Raw genomic sequence first — 19,033 nt, forward strand, 5'->3', positions numbered from 1 at the left:
CACTATCTCAGATACTAGATGCAAGATTAGACACACTTCAGGGGACTTCCCTGGTGGCACAGTGGATAAGACTCCGCACTCCCAATGCAGGGGGCCCAGGCTGGATCCCTGGTCAGGGAACTAGATCCCACATGCATGCCACAACTAAGGAGTCCACGTGCCACAACTAAGGAGCCCCGGAGCTGCAACTAAGGAGCCCACCTGCTGTAACTAAGACCTGGTGCAACCAAAATTTAAGAAAATAATAACAGACACACTTCAGAGTAAGGGAAGGGCTACCCAGACCCAGGCTGTTTGACCTCTAAGTAAGTTCAGGTATGGCCAATTCCCTACAATACTAGTTTTGAAAACACATATTTGCTCCCACACGATTGATAATTTGACATTTTGAGCATACTAAATTTCAAGTTTGCTTCTGTGGGATTTGTCCACCAGAAATACTAGATGAACACAGAAACCTGCACCCAGCTGAAACGAGCTGCATAGGCACGCACAACACAGACACACACCTCAAACATCAAAACTCCCTCAGTTCACCTTGTGGGTTATGAGGTGTTACAACTTTCTCTCAGATTTAAGATAACTCTCCTTCCATCACTTCATAATAATTCACCAGCTGCAATCCTTCTGACACCTACCTCTACAAGCAAACTTCAGGTCTTTTCCAAGGTAAAAGGCAGTATTTACATTATAGTATTTCCATATTGGTTAGCCATTTTACATATGTAAAACTGTGCTATCATTTCTATTAGGTTCTTACCTTGGTTCCTAATTTGGCATCAATGAAGTTTTTAAGTGTTGTGCCGACTCCATTTTCCCCACAAGCCCTGTGGGTTTTATTACTTGATTTTGCATAGTGCACTGACTTTTACGAACCCGTATGTTCTGATATAGCACAACTGACTGCATATAAAGCAATTAGAAATATATTTTAGACAATGTAATCATAAGTATTGCCTATACTTATTACAATTTCCTCAAAGGAGTAATGCAAGGTTTATATCAGCTAATGTGGAAAAAAAGCCTGACATAGAATCTGGCTCAAAATAGACGATCAATAAACGTCAATTTACTTCATTTCCCTCTTCTTAAAGATTCTGACTCAGTTCCCAAGCACTGATAACCAAAGGTGATCTTGTAATCTTCAATGAGATCTCTCTGAAAAAAAGGGTACCATATATGAAGTGAAAGCCATTAACATAAGGGGAAACATTTTTTCTCTTAAATCAGAACCACCACCATGTGTGGAAGTACACAACCAGCCTGGAGGGTTTTTTTTTCCCCCAGGTCTATATTCTTTTTTTTTAAACACATGGGCATACTTTTTTTTTTTTTTGGCTGCGCTCATGCTTTCTCTAGTTGTGGTGCGTGGGTTTCTCATTGTGGTGGCTTCTCTTGTTGCGGAGCATGGGCTCTAGGAACGTGGGCTTCAGTAGTTGTGGCACGTGGGCTCAGTAGTTGTGGCTCGCAGGCTCTAGAGCGCAGGCTCAGTAGTTGTGGCTCACGGGCTTAGCTGCTCCGCAGCATGTGGGATCTTCCCAGACCAGGGATCGAAACCGTGTTCCCTGCATGGGCAGGCGGACTCTTAACCACTGTGCCACCAGGGAAGTCCCTTAGGTCTATATTCTTAAAAGCAAACTTTCATCTCTCATTTTATACACAATCAGATAAAACAACTCTTACAGATTACACAGAGAAATGCTTATATAATCTCCTCTATAAAAAAAAAAAAACAATCTTTAAGATTAAAATTATCACTGAGGGCTTCCCTGGTGGAGCAGTGGTTGAGAGTCCGCCTGCCGATGCAGGGGACACGGGTTCGTGCCCCCGTCATTTATTTGGAATTATTTTAGTTCCAAATTAAGTAGTAAAAATACAATTCATATCTTACCTAAAGGGGAAAAACCACATGCAACAAGTTAAACTAGTTTTTTTTTAAGTTACAACTTCAATACAAGTTTGTACAGCGTGCATCGTAAAACAGCTTAAATGTAAATGTACAGCCGACATTCCAGGGAAATTCCCAGAAGTCAAGAATACAGACACAGGACTTCCCTGGTGACGCAGTGGTTAAGAATCCGCCTGCCCATGCAGGGGACATGGGTTCGAGCCCTGGTCCGGGAAGATCCCACATGCCATGGAGCAACCAAGCCCGTGGTCCACAACTACCGAGCCTGCGCTCTAGAGGCTGCAAGCCACAACTACTGAGCCCGCGTGCCACTACTATTAAAGCCTGTGCACCTAGAGCCCGTGCTCCGCAACAAGAGAAGCCCACGCACCGCAATGAAGAGTAGCCCCTGCTCGTCGCAACTAGAGAAAGCCCCCGTGCAGCAATGAAGACCCAATGCAGCCAAAAATAAATAAATAAAATTAATTAATTAAGGAAAAAAAAATACAGTCACAGCAAAAATTGCCTCCCCTCCACATCCTAATATATATACTAACAACCATCACTCTTTTAAATTTTTTCACTTGTTCTTCTTACCATCAGCACTGGCAACTGACATTATTTCTAAAACCGTTTTTCACTAAGAATCTTAAGTTTTTCTCTCTTCAGTAGGGCTACTGCCTACAAATAGAGACCAAAGTTGTATTTAGATGTGGATGCTGAGGGTTGGCTACAGTCACTGATTAGTTAAGTGGCTTGCTCTGCAACACCAGCTTCCCAGCACACCTTTCCCAAATTCCAAGAATTCAATTTGATTTTTAAATTTTCTAAAAAACACTCACAAAGCGACTCTAAATTACAAATGTTCTCCCTTCTAACATGTTATATTCCTGTCTCATAATATCATATACACTGGTCCTCACCCCTGACTTTGTGTCAGATCAGTTTTAGAGCTGTATGAAACTACAGATGACTGAGCTTTACTACCTGATACAACAGGCTCCTCATGACAAACAGCCTCGTTTAATCCAGATACCATTTCTCCTCCAATGCTAACACAACCAAAAAAGAAACAATAAAAATTTCCTCTTATGCTTCTGTGATGGGAAAAAGACCATGTAAACAAACCTAATACCATGATTCATTAATAAATGAAACTTCCAAGGTCTCACCGGGTAATACAGGTTCTGCCTGATACCCTACAATTACCTCATATAACAATGTATTCTACAATGCCAAGGCCCAGCTTAACTAACTCCCTTCTCCAAAAGTCTTTATGCAAGCACAAAATCCAAAGATTACAATTTCTCTCTCCTGCCCTATAGTCACTGTCTTAACACTGATTTTATGCAAAAATATTTCTTGAATACATATCATGGCACGTTATTCTAACTAATGGGGGTATAGCAATTAACAGAACAAAATCCCTATCGTCATAAAACCTACGTTTTAATTATGGTAGACATGTGATAAATTACTTGTATACGTATGTCAGATGATGATAAGTGATGAGAAAAATAAAGCAAGGAAGAAAATAAGAAGGTTGAGCTGAAGAGGACTTCTGGTCAAGGAAGACCTCAATATAACATTTAGAGGACATCTGAGCAGAATTCTAAAAGAAATAAGAGAAGAAATGAACTATGCACTTATCTGGGGGAGAAAATTCTGAACAAACAGTCCTTTGCATATGATCCCTTCTATAACCTAGCTTTTTAAGTCCAAAAGCACTTTTTTGAACAAAGAAAATATATTTGAATCACTGCTCTCTAAGAAATGCATTATCAGAAGCAGAAATACTAAAGGAAATTAGAATGCACACTAAACAAAGAGATCCCTTCTGTTAAAGCTGGTTGGCCAGTAGCTCTCCTGTCCACCAATCATACAGGGCACCATGTCTGCCTCTGTGGAAACTGCTTTTAACCAGTCTTCAAAGTAATACTTGGGATGGCAACTCTATACCATCAAATAACTTAGTTTGTGTAATCCCCAAGAATGGCCAAGACTGCAAGGCCTTGAAATACTCGCATAAGCAAACGTTAAATTCAGTTCCCTATTAGCTTCTGTCTGCTTCTCTGCACATATCATGTTGTCTATTACAAGTGAAAACTAAACTGTAGTCATTCATTTTTTTTTTACCAGAATATTCTATTCTAGAAATAATCTGCACAAACAAGTATTTTAATCTACTTTTAACCTAAAAGAATCATGTCTTGAACATTTCAGGTTTCTAACACAATAAAGCATTTAAAAATACATATCCTTTGTCAATTTATATAAAAACATATACTTCTGTGTTCGTTCATACTATATCCATTCCAGAAAGGATTTAGGATAGAAATCTAAAAGAAAACAAACCAGTGAATTTGCCACATTATCAGATTTTTATTCTCATAAGATTCTTTACAGACTTTTAAAAAAAGTATTTTGTGAGTTTCATAAGAATGTAGTGTATTTACATTATATCAAAATTGCATTTTGTTTTCTAATTCACTTCTTTTTTTAATGAAGATTTTTTTTGATGTGGACCTTTTTTTTTTTAAAGTCTTTGAATGTGCTACAACACTGCCTCTGCTTTATGCCTTTGCTTCCTGGCCGCGAGGCCTGTGGGATCCTAGCACCCCTGACTAGGGATCGAACCCACACCCCCTGCACCGGAAGGCGAAGTCTCAACCTCTGGACTGCCAGGGAAGTCCCTCTAATTCATTTTTAAACAAATTTATTCTAGTTCAAACATTTATTACCTACTGTATACAGAAGAAAGGGAACTTTGGAGCAGGTAAAACTTTGTTTCCATTTTTTATTTTTTCTTTGTTATATTCTAAACACATGCAGTATGGGTAAAAGTATATTAAGACCAATTTCAAGGTCACTTTCCTTACTCAGCTGCAAAACTATTATTGTCACATAGAAACTAAAGTCAGCTGACCTTCCTATGCACATATGGAAATCTACTTGTTAACAATTCCTAATTTTAACTTCATCTGCAACTAAGTCCAACCTAAGTATCATTAACTGTAGAAACAGTACTTTTTCCAAAAGCAATAAATAACATGAAATAATTTACCTACAATATTTGTAGGTATCTACAATATGCGTAGCCACCTAACAATTACTACAACTCCTTTTACCTAACAAAGAACTAGGCAGGTGTGGTGTAAGTGCCGTGAAAAAAAAAGTTTCAGGACTTCCCTGGTGGTGCAGTGGTTAAGAACCCGTCTGCCAATGCAGGGGACACGGGTTCGAGCCCTGATCCGGGAAGATCCCACATGCCGCGGAGCAACTAAGCCCATACGCCACAACTACTGAGCCTGCGCTCTAGAGCCCGTGAGCCACAACTACCGAGCCCTCGTGCCACAACTACTGAAGCCCGCACGCCTAGAGCCCGTGCTCCGCAACAAGAGAAGCCACCGCAATGAGAAGCCCGCGCACCGAATCGAAGAGCAGCCCCCCGCTCGCTGCAACTAGAGAAAGCCCGCGTGCAGCAACGAAGACCCAACGCAGCCGAAAAAAAGTTGCATTCCTGACCCTTACACTAGCTGTTAGCCTTAATCTCAGGGTGTTCCTTAATCTTGAGACATCTTGAGACTAAATTAAATTAATTAAAATTAAGAATTCAATTTCTCAATCACACTAGCCATATTTCAAGTGTACAAGAGCCACATGTGGCTAATGGCTATCATAATGGAGAGAACAACTACTCCTTTAAAAGTTGTAGAAGTAAATAAATTGCTGTGGTAAAAAGGTGCTATAGTCCTACCTACACTCCAATTAGTCTTGAAACCAAAAAAAATGGCAATAAGGACTTCAAAGTAACTAAGAGTTAACACCGTATTGGATGCAACTTTCCTATATGTTTCCACACGAACTGACTAAATCTGTAGGCATACGGATATTTTTGTAAAATCAAAGTTAGTTCAGCATGGGTTACTTTCCTTTCTCTAGAAAACCCGGATCCTCAGAGCTGTTATACTTTTCAAACAAATGAAATACATTTAAATTACAAGAGTAAAGAACTAACACTTTCGTACACACACTCCAAATTTTAAGTCTTAAGTCTGGGAAATGCAGTTAATCCTTTCATAAAGAAGTGTCTGCACGAAAGCGGCAACCCACACACTAGATGCCAAACAAAAAACGTGCTACAAAGTATTAATTATAGCACCAAAGCTACAAGGCAGATGTTACAGTGTAAACAGCCCCTCCGAACATCATCGCGTTTACGGTTATTAAAAAAAAAAAAAATGCAAACGGCAAACGTGAAATGCAGGGAATTATCGAGCCTGAGCTAGCGTCAAAAAGATCCATTTCACAAGTCCTTATATTCTCTTTTCTCTGCTAATCACTTCTTGCGTCAGTGTTAATACACTTCGGTCTACAAGAAAATCTGTGTCCAGAACTTCTCCGCTGAAAGCTCTTAACTTTCTACTTCCTACTGGACCGCCCCCTCGCAATGGGCCCCACCTCCCAAGGAGGGTGATGTTTCCCGCTCGGAAGCTAAGAAATAAATGTCTCTCCCCTACTCCTGAAAGGAGGTAAAGAGGCCGAGAAGCTGCAGATCTCAGCATTCCTACTGACTCCGTCGAGGCTGTCGTTTAGAAGCTTTCCTCTCCTCTTTTGAACGCCTTTTTTCCTTCCCTCCTCCCAGGTCATTCAGTGACCCCGAGCCGGGCGGGGACAGGTGACTCCCAAGGGGAGAGGAAGAGGGAGGGACGGACGATGGAGGGAGAGCCGCGCTTGGGCAATGAATGAGCTGTGCCGCATCCGCACCACCTGTTCCTTCCAAGGGTGCCACCCCGGCCTGCCGGCAGGCTTCCCAACCACCCGGGCCACCGCTCCTACCCGTGTCGCCCGCTTCCCCGCTGAAGGCCAGGCCTCTGCCCCCTTCGCTCAGGGCGAACGAAAACCGGCCGCTTCGAAGCCAGGAGAATGGGGCCTACTCCGGAACCACGGCCTCTGGAGCGTGGGGACGGGAGGAGGAAGCCCGTGGCCCCTGGCGCGCGGGCCCAAGTGAGAACCCCGAGGAGGGGACGAGGCATTGCATTCGGCCTGACTAGGAGCACGAAGGCGGGGTCCCGGGCGGCGGTGGCCGGGTGCCCCTGGACCGTGGTTAGGGGTGACAGGCCCGTGTACCGGCTAAATCCTCCTCACTGCTGGTCCGGAGCCTCCCACTTACCAAGATCCGCTTGAAGAGCGCGTTCTCCTTGGGCGGGAGGCTCACGGCCGGCATCGTTCCGGCTCCTCCCGCTGCTCCCGCCACCGCCGGGCTCGGTCAGTCTGTTTGTCCGACCGCCGCCGCCGCCGCCGTCGTTCCCTGGCTGCTTCAGCCTTGATTGCCCCGATCCACCGCCGCCACCGGGCCTCGGGTGTCACCGCGTCGCCCAACCCAGACACCCCCTTCCCCTCGTAGTCTTTTTTCCCTTCTCACTTAACACTGCCGCCGCCTCCCCCCCCCCCCACGGGTCTCCGTCGGCGGTTCACGTGGTAACTGAACAGACCGACAGAAGGCAGCCAAAATGGCGGACGTGGAGAGCTTTCCCACCCGGGTCACACCTCCTAACACGCAGGCGCGATGACCTCCTTTCCCCACCTCCTCAGTCCTGGAGCTTGCTGGGAAACCTGGAGGCCCGCCCAGGTCCGCGCAGGCCGCGAGGGTCGCGGCAGGCCCCGCCCATCCTTTCGGTTTCTTGTCTCCGAGGCGCCGGGGAAGCGAGGGGAGAGTGGGTAACTGCGGTTCCGACCCCCTCCGCATCAAAAGTAGCGATTCCACTACTTTTTGCTAGATTGGCTTTTCATTCATTGTGTAGACTCTTCCAGTCTGTATAATCATAGTTTGAGCCTAAAGTGCTAAAATCCCCGTGTCCAAAAAGCGGTGTGTTTGATCGTGGACCAAGTGCCTAATTAAGCAGCAGCGGCGGAGGGGAAATGAAAGTTTCACCACAGTGGGGACTTGTAAATAGATCCAGAGAGGATGGGGCTTACCGGGGTCTGAAAAGCGTGAAAGAGTTAACCAAGTAAATGGGCCTGGCTGGGGCATCAGTGATTTACTTTTATTACTTTAAGAGGACCCTGGAAAGTTAGTCAGCCAGATCCGAAGTACCATGTTTGCACTGCCAAAGAAACATCTGAAGGTTAAAGTGTGTGTTTTTATTTCATCGCCGAGTTCATGCAATGCAGTGTTGAGGACTGTATGAATCACCTTGGGTTGTGAAGAATTCAAGGTCACTGACTCCCCTGGAACTGGCTTCAAGCTAGGGCTTAATACTGTGACTCCCCGTCATTAGAAATCCTTAAATCTTAGGAAGCCGAAGAGTATCTGGCAAGGATACTAGAGAACTACTGCAGTAAGCAAGGTCAGACTGATACCTAATAGAGTCTCTTCAAGCCATTTCACTAAAACTCGACAGTAAAACTATTTTAAAAGTGGCATTCTGTGGATGACCACAAATTTTCACATCGTATGAGCCGTTTTTATCCTTGATTGTTTTTGATTATCTCTCTCCAGATCCTGAATTCCATCAGTAGTAGCATTCTGTGCATCATGAATCATTATACAATATATGCAGTAGCTTTGATTTTTTAATCATAGTTACACAGATGTTTTACTGTTTTCGGCTTGCTCTTTAATCCTCCATGGAAGGTGTGAGTTGAGTAAGATGTTTCCCAGTGGAAAAATCTGCGGCTAATACTTGGGTTTTCTAGCTGCTATCTTGCACATAAGTAAGTATCTTGGGGCATAAGTAAGATTTTAGAAGTCAGATCCTGGAATTTCTTCAAACTCTGTGATGTCTCTTTAAAAGTTTCATTAAGAAAATTGTATGTACAAGAAACCATTTTTGAGTTTCGAAATACGGCAAGTTTTTTAACTTTAGCTTTTAAAAAAAAAACCTAAGAACAAATTTAGAATTCATAAAACGGCTGTTATTTACTAGTAACCTTCAAACTTCACCGCCCCCAACAGGTCTTTCAACTATCTGAACTATTAAAAAGTAGAAAAATTGTCTAACTTAAGGTGATAATTTTAGCTTAGCTACTAACTTGGGTTTCCAAATCTCTAGCTTCATATCCAAAAGTCCTTCTGGCAATATTATTTGCTATGTTTTTTCTAAATTTCTCCTGTAAATAATATTCTATTTTCACCTTGGGGGAAGAAAATTTCTGGTCTTTGAAACAAATTGTAGTTTCTACCAGAAGCTGAGTAACTGAATAGATGAGCTAGCAAGATAGTTTGGCAAATATGTTCCTTTTGGCTATGACAAATAAACAACAGTCTTTAAGACTCAGTGAATACTAGTCTGATTCAACATTTATGTGAGTTATAAACATCCTAGTTAAAATGCATTTAGAGATAGTTGGACCGCACAGTCAGTAATTTGATAGCCTGAACTCAATAAAATGTCTACTCTGATAGATACCACTATTTGACAAATAGCGATCCCATTTAACAGCTTATGCTTTGAATGACAGCTATGCAGGGAGTTAACATATCCAAGGCTAGGTGTGATGATGGTGATGGTGGTGGTGGTAGTTATTTCATTCATCTTACACCATGTGTTTGCATATCACTTTTGTGATAAATTCACCATAAATAAAGAAATAACTTTGCAAACTTTAATTCTACAAAAGGGGTACATAGAGTGAAATTCCTCCATCTTCATATATGTAAGAGGTTCTCTATTGACACTTCTACATCTTTACATATTTACATTTTCTAGAAACAAACATAAAAGAAATCTATGTATTTGCCACCCAGATTTACAAAACGTTAACGTTTTGTGATTGCTTTTTTTTTTTAATAAAAACTTTCAGATACAGCTATCCCTCTCCAGATTTGAATTTGATGTATAGTATTCTCATGCTTCATAAATCAGTAAACATGCAGGAAGCACTTTTACCTTTTATACTGTTTTCAACTCTGGCTTTACTTTAACCCTTCCCCGGGAGATGTGAGTTGAGTAAGATGTTTCCCAGTGGAAAAATCTGGGACTAAAAATTTGATTTTCCAGCAACATGGATGGACATGGAGATTATCATACTAAGTGAAATAAGTCAGACAGAGAAAGACAAATATCATATGATATGCCTTATATGCGGAATATTTTTAAAAATTATACAAATGAACTTACTTACAAAACAGAAACAGACTCACAGATTTAGAGAACGAACTTAACTACGGTTACCAGGGAAGAAGGGTGGGGGGCAGGGATAGACTGGAAATTTGGGATTGACATGTACACACCGCTATATTTAAAATAGATAACCAGGGCTTCCCTGGTGGCACAGTGGTTAAGAATCTGCCTGCCTATGCAGGGAACACGGGTTTGAGCCCTGGTCGGGGAAGATCCCACATGCCGCGGAGCAACTAAGCCCGTGAGCCACAACTACTGAAGCCTGCATGCCTGGAGTCCGTGCTCTGCAACAAGAGAAGCCACCGCAATGAGAAGCCCGCGCACCACAATGAAGAGTAGCCCCCGCTCGCCGCAGCTAGAGAAAGCCCGCGCGCAGCAAGGAAGATCCAGCGCAGCCAAAAATAAATAAATAAAATAAGTAAATTAATTTTTTAAAAAATAAATAAATAAAATAAAATAGATAACCAACAAGGACCTACTGTATAGCACAGGGAACTCATCTAAATATTCTGTAACAACCTAAATGGGAAAAGAATTTGAAAAAGAATAGATACATGTATATGTAAAAATAAAATAAAAATTTGATTTTCTAGCTGCTAACTAGAAAGGGGGAACCCTCTGCCTGGGTCATTAATAAGGTGTTAGCATTCAGTTTCTGGGGATGCTTAAATGAATGTCACGTAGCAACTTCTACCAAAATATCACAGCTATTAGCTCCTGGCTACAATTGCTTCATCAGGATTCTTCTCAAGATGGAGTTTCACCCACAGCTGCCTACTCCAAGTGTAGGGTTCCATCAGCTCTAACATGCTGAGAGAAATGTGCTTATACTTCATCACTTTCCCAAAATATACACTGGTAAAAGGATACAGGGGGCAAAAGAACAAAACAGGCTTTTCCAATAGCAGTAGTGAAATTTAGTAATTTGCCTAATGGTTTTGTATGCTCTGACTAAATGTGGCTTCTGTTCCACTTGTTGGATTCTAGCAAAAGCTGTGTCAGGATAAACTTCCAAGGGATGGGGTAGAAAGGATATACTACTGACAGGTTGCTGAGTGGACAAGAAGCCAAGAAATTGAGAACCAACAACTGACTCAGCATGTTAGTTGTGTGGTTTGTTTTCTTGAGCATGAGTCCAGGAGGCTCAAACTAGGTTACAAACTATAAAGTGACTCACAGTTTAGCAATCTATGTAGCCATCAGTTGCATGTAAAAATGAGCCAGAAAACATAGAACGATTATTTTACTGTTTTGGTCAATAATTTTTGGTTAACAATTTTTTTCAATAACATTGCTAAGGAAAGTATAGAAAGAAAGAGATTTGCTAACATTTATTTTGCCCTTAAAATGAACCCAAATGACATTAGGCTTAAAACTAATTAAAATATGTAAAAATATACATATTTTTACATGGCCTTTAGACCTCAGTTTGAATCGAGAATTAAATGCACAAAAAATCTGGTTCAATTGTGAAAAATAAAACCTATTGGTCAGTACAATAGGTATCAAAGAGATAGGCAAAAGCAAGTTGTTTAAAACCACCAGACACACTCTAAGCTTCCCAACGACCCTATAGCGTAGGTGTTTTGTTCCAGATATAAGACTGAGGCATGGAGAGGTTAAGTAATTTGCCTAAAAATCATATAGCTAAAAAGAGGTGAGCACGAATGGCGCTTTGAACTTGGCACTTTGAGCCTGCTCTTCTGCTTATGGCCTCAGGGGACTGTTTAAACCTGTTGGGTGGGCTAAGTCCGAGTCCCAACTTCCCCAGCTGTGTGGTCTTGAACTGGTCGGGGCACTTCTGAAATACTAGGATTCTCTTTTCCTCACAGGGTTGTGAGGCTTTACTGTGCTAGTGCGTATAAACAGACTTTGGGAACTGTTAAGAGGTCGTTTCAAATATGAGGTATATATAATATGTCACCTTGGAGGAAGAGCTTGTCTTTTGAGCTTCGTCTATAAATTGAGAATGATAATCACGGCGTGTCCTGCGGCCGTTGTGAAAGTGAAATGATAGTGCATGTAAATCAAATGATGCATTAAGGCACAGTGCCTGAAACACCGAATTCGATCAAAATGCTACTATTCAACCCCCTTCACTTGCAGTTTCCCGGCTTACACAGGAAGATTTTGGTAACTCTCTTTGTAAGTGTCCCTGGGGTGGGGGTCTGAAATAAACTCTGCGAGGACAGAGACGCGGCTAAACTACCTTTTATTTTCCCCCTTGTAATCACCTCCTTCGTAATCCCACTGTGCAGATTGAGGGCTGAGACCAGACGAGCTGGAGTACCAGGCGGTAACTCCAATTCTTGGGGTTAGCGCCCGCAAGCGGCGCGGCCGCAGAGCCCGCGGTTCCGCGCCTCCGCCCGCCAGGGGGCGCTTGGCCGGACGCCGACCCCCGAGAGCGGCGGGGCTGGAGGAGGCGGAGCCCAACCCGGCAAGATGGCGCTGTCCGCGTTGTTGCGCCCTTTCTCCAAGCTGCTGGCCCCGGCCAGGCTCCCGAGCGGCTGTAAGTGTCCCTCCTCGAGCAGGCCGCCCCGACCCTCCAGGCTGCGGCTCCCAGGGCGAACCCAGCCCCGCAGGGGCAGGAGGCGGCTGCGCCCCGGGCTTGTCCGGCAGTGACCTTCGCCGGCCAGTCTTCCGGAGCCCACGCCTGCCTCCACCCCCGGCTCCCCGTCAGCCGCCGCCCACCCTCCTCCCAGTGCCGTCCGACCCCTCGGGGTCTCGGCGAATGGACTTTGAGTCCCTCCTCCTGCAGACGCGGGAGAAGGAGACCCTCCCGGGGGCGCTTCTATCCGCCCACGCCCGAGACGTCGGAGGGTCGCCAAAGCCCGGTCTGGCCCTGCTGGTGGCCCAGGGCGAGTTACTAGGCCTCTCTGTGGCTGCTTAAATGAGGAAGTAGAAGGGGGAATTAAAAGCGACAATACGCATGTAAATGTCAGGTTTATCCCTACAGGGTGATAAGTTATAGATTTAGAGACCCTTTCTGTCCCCTTTCAGCTTCAGCGCGGTCAAAGTTCTATATTCGGGAACCGCCACAAGGCAGACCTGACTGGCTGAAGGTTGGACTGACCTTGGGCACCTCCGTTTTCTTGTGGATCTATGTAAGTATATACTCCCTTAAATCGTGCTACTCCAGCACGCTGGAGAGGACAAGTACCGGTGTGAGGTTGAGTGTTGCGCAGCAAATCTCCCATACCATAGGTTATTTATGTAACTGCTAATAATCTATTTCTCCAAGGACTAAAAAATATTAAGGTTTCGGAGGCATCGAGAAAGTATAATGAGGCTGAAATTTCTGTCATTGTTCCTTCGCCTGGTTTTGTCGTGAATGGCAGTTTTACTACATATTATCCTTTAGTTTATTTCTTAATAAAGATGGAGGCAGGTTGGGGTTTTATGAAGGCACTTTTTTCAGATGCCATAGGGACAGATCGTAAATGAACAAGCTATACAAATTAAATCCCATTGGACTTATAAGATTTTAACAATGTTTGTGTAAATACATTGTTGGAAATTGTACCTAGTGTGTAGCAGCCTTTTTCTTTCTTTCTTTCTTTTTTGTCTTTGTTTACAGTATGCCAAATGCTTTACCTGTAAAAACTTGTTTAATTTTTTCAACAACACTATGTGGTGGTACTATTATTGTTGACCTTTTACGGATGTAGGAAACACTTGGAGAAATTAATTTGCCAAACCAAGTTCTCCCTGACTTCAGAGCTATACTGTAGACCACTGTGAAATACTGTCTCTCCATAGATAAAATTTTTAAAAGTATCTGTGCTACATTAGTATTTAAATGTTTTGTTTTGGAATTTTCCTCCACTGCCGCCTACCTCCAGCTCTTAGATCTCTTATTTGGGATTTTTTTCATTAAAGTAGTTCAGCTCTTTGACATGGAAAGGCGGAAGAGAAGTTGAAAGTTACTTACAACTTAGTAACTAATCCTTTCAAAATAATGGTTGTTATAATGTAACTTTATACGTTCTTAAAGTTTTCCTAAAAAGAAACTTGTTGCTGAGAGCTCTGATTGATATTGGATCTTTGCAACACATGTCACCCTGTATCAGCCATGGTTCTAGTTGCATATTCTGTCAGACAGTGGTTCTGAGAAAGTGGCTGTCCTCCGTGACATCCAATTAATACATACATAGTTGGGGGATGTGGGTTGGTCGTTCACTCACAGTTTCATACTTCTGAGGTTAGAAGTATAGTACACATCCACCGACCCCATCTAATAACCAGGTTCTGCTCTGTCCTGTTGCTTTAGCCCCTCTGTGGGAAGGCTCTCCATTCCATTAATTACCCACTGAGTGAAGTAACTTATTTGCAGAAGTTGGATTTAAACTTTTAAGGGTTGCCTTCTCAAATTTATAGTATGTCAGATTATGGTGAACAAGTACATATCATTCATAGCTTTTGGACTTTTGTATCCCTTAGCCTTTTATTTCTAACTAGAATAGTTGTAATTCTTTTAATCTATCCTTCTTTCTCTTGCAAAATATAAATATCATTAGTTGATCTTCTCCTTCTCGTCTTTAAGTTGCCAGGAAGATTGCATTTCTGATTTTAACTCTTACCTGCTTCCAGCTCATAAAACAACATAATGAAGATGTTTTAGAGTATGAAAGAAGAAATGGGTTGGAATAAACTTTTGAAATACCGATACAGTAAGTATGTGATTTTCTGGGATTGAATAGACTGTACAAGTTAATTTGACCTCTTTTTAAATAATGTGTTTTGACTTTTTTCATTAGGTTTATACTTTTCAGCACCTATATTCCTGTCTGTGACAAATTGATGAATTTTTAATACCTTGGCTCAAGGATCTCTTAGTATAATCATTTTTAATCATTACGCTTTGACTGTGTTCAAAGGAAGTTCTGCTGAAGAATGAAACCAAAATCGTATTTCCTTAAATCTAATAGTGCTGTACACAGTGCCTTCCTAGCACTTAGGACAAGTTATCATTGTTTGTGTGTGTATTTCTTAATACCTGTTTGTCATATACCACACTTGAGTGTAAACTTCCATGAGAACAGGGCATTCAATTGTTAAACTTCTTCCTGCATGACGATTTTATTACAATTGTCATTACAACTAACACCCAGTTGGACAATTCCTGATAAAACCTAGCTGTGAATAAGATAGAATACACCGCATGGTCTGTTATTTAAAAGAGTGAGTTTATTTTATATGTATATATGTGCCATATTTCTGAAAATATTTTTAAAGAAATCCCATATTAATCCTTTTGTAAAATGAAAAATCATCCTTATAAATCTCAGCTTTCTTGGATTAGGTTGATTAAAGTAGATAACTTATATGTGCTTGAAGAATAAAATAGTAATCACAAATGTACATTTTGTTCTATTATTATCACCTTGCCCAGTTCACTACTTCAGTCAATCAAGAGATGAAAATGAAATAGGTTTTTAAATCAAAACCAGATGCTTTTGCTACTCCTGTAGTTAAGATTTAAAAAAAAATTTTTTTTTTGCTAAAATTTAGATGAAATGAGGAGTTGATATTCTTTGTGGATTTGTTTTCTTAGACTTCCCCTGACACTTTAAGGTGCATTGTTCAGAATGGTCTAATTTTAATATTACTTCTGCTGGTTAATGCTACAGTTTTCTTTTTTTTTCCATTATAGGTATATAGTGTTTATAGCAGTTCCTCTGGATTCACCAATCTGTTGAGCTGTAAACTGAGAGAAAGAGTTACATGTGAACATATGTCAAGTCAGCATTTGTGTTTCACATAATTAAATTAAAAAATACTTCTGTATTCTTCAGATTATGTACATTGTGACAATGTATAAAATGTCAATTCTAACGTAAATTACTAGAAGTATTTTAATGTGGAAAGTGCCATCTGATAATTGGGTCATTGGTAAGAAAACTTTTTAAGGATATAGATTTAAAAAAAAATCACTGCTGAGGATTTAGTCCTTCTATCAACTTCTGATTTCTAATCAGAACACTTATTTAGTGATCAGGATGATAGAACTACTACTACTCTATTATTTAAAATACAAAAGAACCCAAATACTGTTTTCTTCTTACCGGAGTTTCTTCTGACTCCATTTCCTTGAGTTTGAATGCGTTTCATTTGGGTGACTGTTTTTCACACCGGTATGGCCACAGTTGGCTCTTTTTGCTCATATGACTTTCATCCAATGAATAACAGACTATTCAAAAAAAGGAGTTGGTGAGAGCTAATAGAGACAAATGAAAAAACACTTCATTTATCCCTCATTAAAACCCTTTCGTGTGAATCAGTTAACACCTATTTATATGCCACTTCCTTAACTTATAATTTAAACACTTAATGTATTAATACTATACATTTGAAAGTGTATTATTTGTATCTCCATTCTGATGTTAAATAGAAAGTTTCATTGCCTTATAAATGGCTTTGTTTGTGTTTGGGGCTCTGGCCAACACTTACTCTGGGAGATTCATGGCCCGATACCTTTGGAAGTCACTTCTGAACATAAAGTCAGAGTTACATTATCTCAGAATAAGTATTTAATCCAAATTCAGTGAAAGACCAGATAAAACAGTAACTATTAACTTTTGTCAATTCGGAGTCCTAGGTGGTAGAACTGGAAAGGACCTTAGGGGGTCATATAGACCAATTCCATAATTTTACAAATGCAAAAACCAGAGGTAAAGAGTCATCTGCCCAATTATCACTGGAAAGTAGAGTGATGGACCCTTAAAGATGACCATGTCCTACTCCCCAGAATTTGTATCTATGTTAGGTTAGGTTAGGCAAAGGGGAATTAAGGTTGCAGATGGAATTAAGTGTCCTGATCAGCTGACATTGAGATGGAGAGATTATCCTGGATTATCTGGTTGGGCCTCATGTAATCACAAGGGTCCTTAGAAGTGGAAGAGGGAGGCACCAGTATGTGTCAGAGTGGTGTGATATGAGGAAGGTTCAGCCGGCCATTGCTAGCTTTGAAGATGAAAGAGGGCCAAGAGCCAAGGGACAGAGAAGTCAAAGAAATTCTACCCTGGAGCCTCCGGAAAGGAACAGCCTTGCTGACACCTTAACTTCAGCCCAGTGAGACCCATGTCGGATTTCTCATCTACAAAAATGTAAGATAATAAATTTGTGTTGTTTTAAACCACTAAGTTTGTTATAGCAGCAGTAGGAAACTAATACTGTCACGTGGTAATGGACCAAGAAGTCAGGTATCAACTCCCAGTTCAAGGAACTTTACCCTAAAAGAGACACTTAAAATTCACATCCCTAAAGGGAACAGAAAACTCTAAGACACTTGAAATTCTGGAAACTGATAACCTTAGTTGGAAATAAAATACAGCTTTAACAAGCAAGATTTACTGTATGTCGGGCCTTGAAAATAAAGCTGCCCTGTGTGGACTTTCATCTTGATCGTGCCTCTGTAACTCCAGGGGGAGCCATTCGCGAAGACTAGGGCTGTCCAACAGAACTTTCTGCGGTGATGGACATGTTCTGCCTGTGCTAGCCAGCGTAGTGGCCACTACTCCCATGTGGCTACTGAGCATGTGGAATGCGATTAATGTGACTGCATTTTTTTTAGTTTTATTTCCTTTTCATTAAATAGCCACGTGGGGCTGGTGGCTGCCGCATTGGACAGTACAGATGCAGATTACCCTGAGTAACACCCCCTAGGGTTGTGCCATACAGGGGCACTGGTGAGAGGTGCTTTCTAAACTAAATATTGAAACCTAACTCAAATTATATTAAACTAAAAGAAGGTGATGAGGATACAGAGTGACTCACAGACTGCCGTAACAGGCGTGCACCTGAGCCCAGGAATAATTGGGGCCTGGCATTCAGATGTTACCCACACTTCTGCTCTTGGCTCTGCTTTCTGCCTATGTGCTTTATTTCCTTTGCACGCAGACCGTCTCTTCCCCAGCCCACGTTGTAAAGAGAGGGCTACAGTCAGTAGTCTCTTAAACTGAGATGTTTTAGCTGGACTGAACGAGAATCGTTCTGATACACAACTCCTAAGAAGAACTTGGTCAAATGATGGTTCCTTTAGCAATAATGTAAAAGAGTTTCCATAAAAAAGAAGATAACAGACAAATTCATATGTCAAATGTTGTCAAGTTTTTTATTAGATCAAAATCGGACCTTTTTTTTCAGATTCAGTGTCTGTGAGATAGTCATTAAGTTAGTTTCTTAAGTTGCCGTAGAGAAAAAAAACAAGCTATAGGAGCTCAGTTTTAAGTATAAGAAGTTGTTATGGGTTAAATTTTGGTCCCCAAAAAGATATGTTGAAGTCCTAGCCCCCATTATCTCAGAATGTAACCTTATTTGGAAATAGGGTATTTGCAGATATAATTAGTTAAAATGAGTATACTGGAGTAGAGTGGGCCCTTAGTCCAATGTGACTGGGATGTTTCTAAGGAGAAAAGACACAGACACACAGGGAGAAGACAGGAATGATGGAGGCAGGGACTGGAGTGATGCATGTGGAAAGCAAGGATTACCGTAAACGTCAGAAGCTGGAAGGGTTCTCGCCTGCATGTTTCACACCTTGACTTCAGACTTCTAACCTCCAGAACTGTGAGAGAATAAAGTTTGTTGTTTTAAGCCATCCAAGTCTGTAGTAATTTGTTATGGTAGCCTTAGGAAAATAATATGGAAGGGGTAGGGAATGTCATGTTTATTTTACTACAGAAGAGAAAGTGAATAGATGGGAAGAGTACTGAGGAACCTCCAAGAATAGTTTAAGAATTTACCATCTTGATTGTCCTTTCTCCTTCACTTTATCGAAATATTTTAGGCCATCAAAAGCGTGCATACCAAATGTAAAACAGATAGCTAGTGGGAAGCAGCCACGTAGCACGGGGAGATCAGCTCAGGGCTTTGTGACCACCTAGAGCGGTGGGATAGGGAGGGTGGGAGGGAGACGCAAGAGGGAGGGGATATGGGGATATATGTACACGTATAGCTGATTCACTTGGTTATACAGCAGAAACTAACACACCATTGTAAAGCAATTATACTCCAATAA

At 41.6% G+C, this 19,033-nt stretch overlaps 2 protein-coding genes across 4 annotated transcripts in view; one reads left to right on the forward strand and one right to left on the reverse strand.

Annotated features, from left to right (window-relative positions):
• Positions 1 to 7,448, reverse strand: part of NAA15 (N-alpha-acetyltransferase 15, NatA auxiliary subunit) — a 76,541-nt gene extending 69,093 nt beyond the window's left edge. The window contains exon 1 of one of the 3 annotated variants that reach the window (XR_004350027.1): positions 7,062 to 7,332. Coding sequence is in view for 2 of the 3 variants with exons in the window: in XM_032632744.1 (XP_032488635.1) it covers positions 7,062 to 7,115 (54 nt within the window). In the remaining variant the exon portion in view is untranslated. Of the gene's footprint in view, positions 1 to 7,061 lie in introns of all 3 variants that reach the window. The other 2 variants (XM_032632744.1, XM_032632746.1) reach the window with 2 other exon arrangements.
• A 4,964-nt stretch (positions 7,449 to 12,412) lies between these two features.
• Positions 12,413 to 18,613, forward strand: NDUFC1 (NADH:ubiquinone oxidoreductase subunit C1). The gene is made up of 4 exons (XM_032633530.1): positions 12,413 to 12,523; positions 13,015 to 13,118; positions 14,605 to 14,684; positions 15,668 to 18,613. Exons 1-3 carry the CDS (start codon positions 12,457 to 12,459, stop codon positions 14,662 to 14,664), a joined length of 231 nt encoding a protein of 76 aa, XP_032489421.1. The 5' UTR covers positions 12,413 to 12,456; the 3' UTR covers positions 14,665 to 14,684; positions 15,668 to 18,613.
• The last annotated feature ends 420 nt before the right edge of the window (positions 18,614 to 19,033 follow it).

This window comes from Phocoena sinus, chromosome 5 (assembly GCF_008692025.1).
Source record: "Phocoena sinus isolate mPhoSin1 chromosome 5, mPhoSin1.pri, whole genome shotgun sequence".
In the NCBI taxonomy this organism is placed as follows: Eukaryota; Metazoa; Chordata; class Mammalia; order Artiodactyla; family Phocoenidae; genus Phocoena; species Phocoena sinus.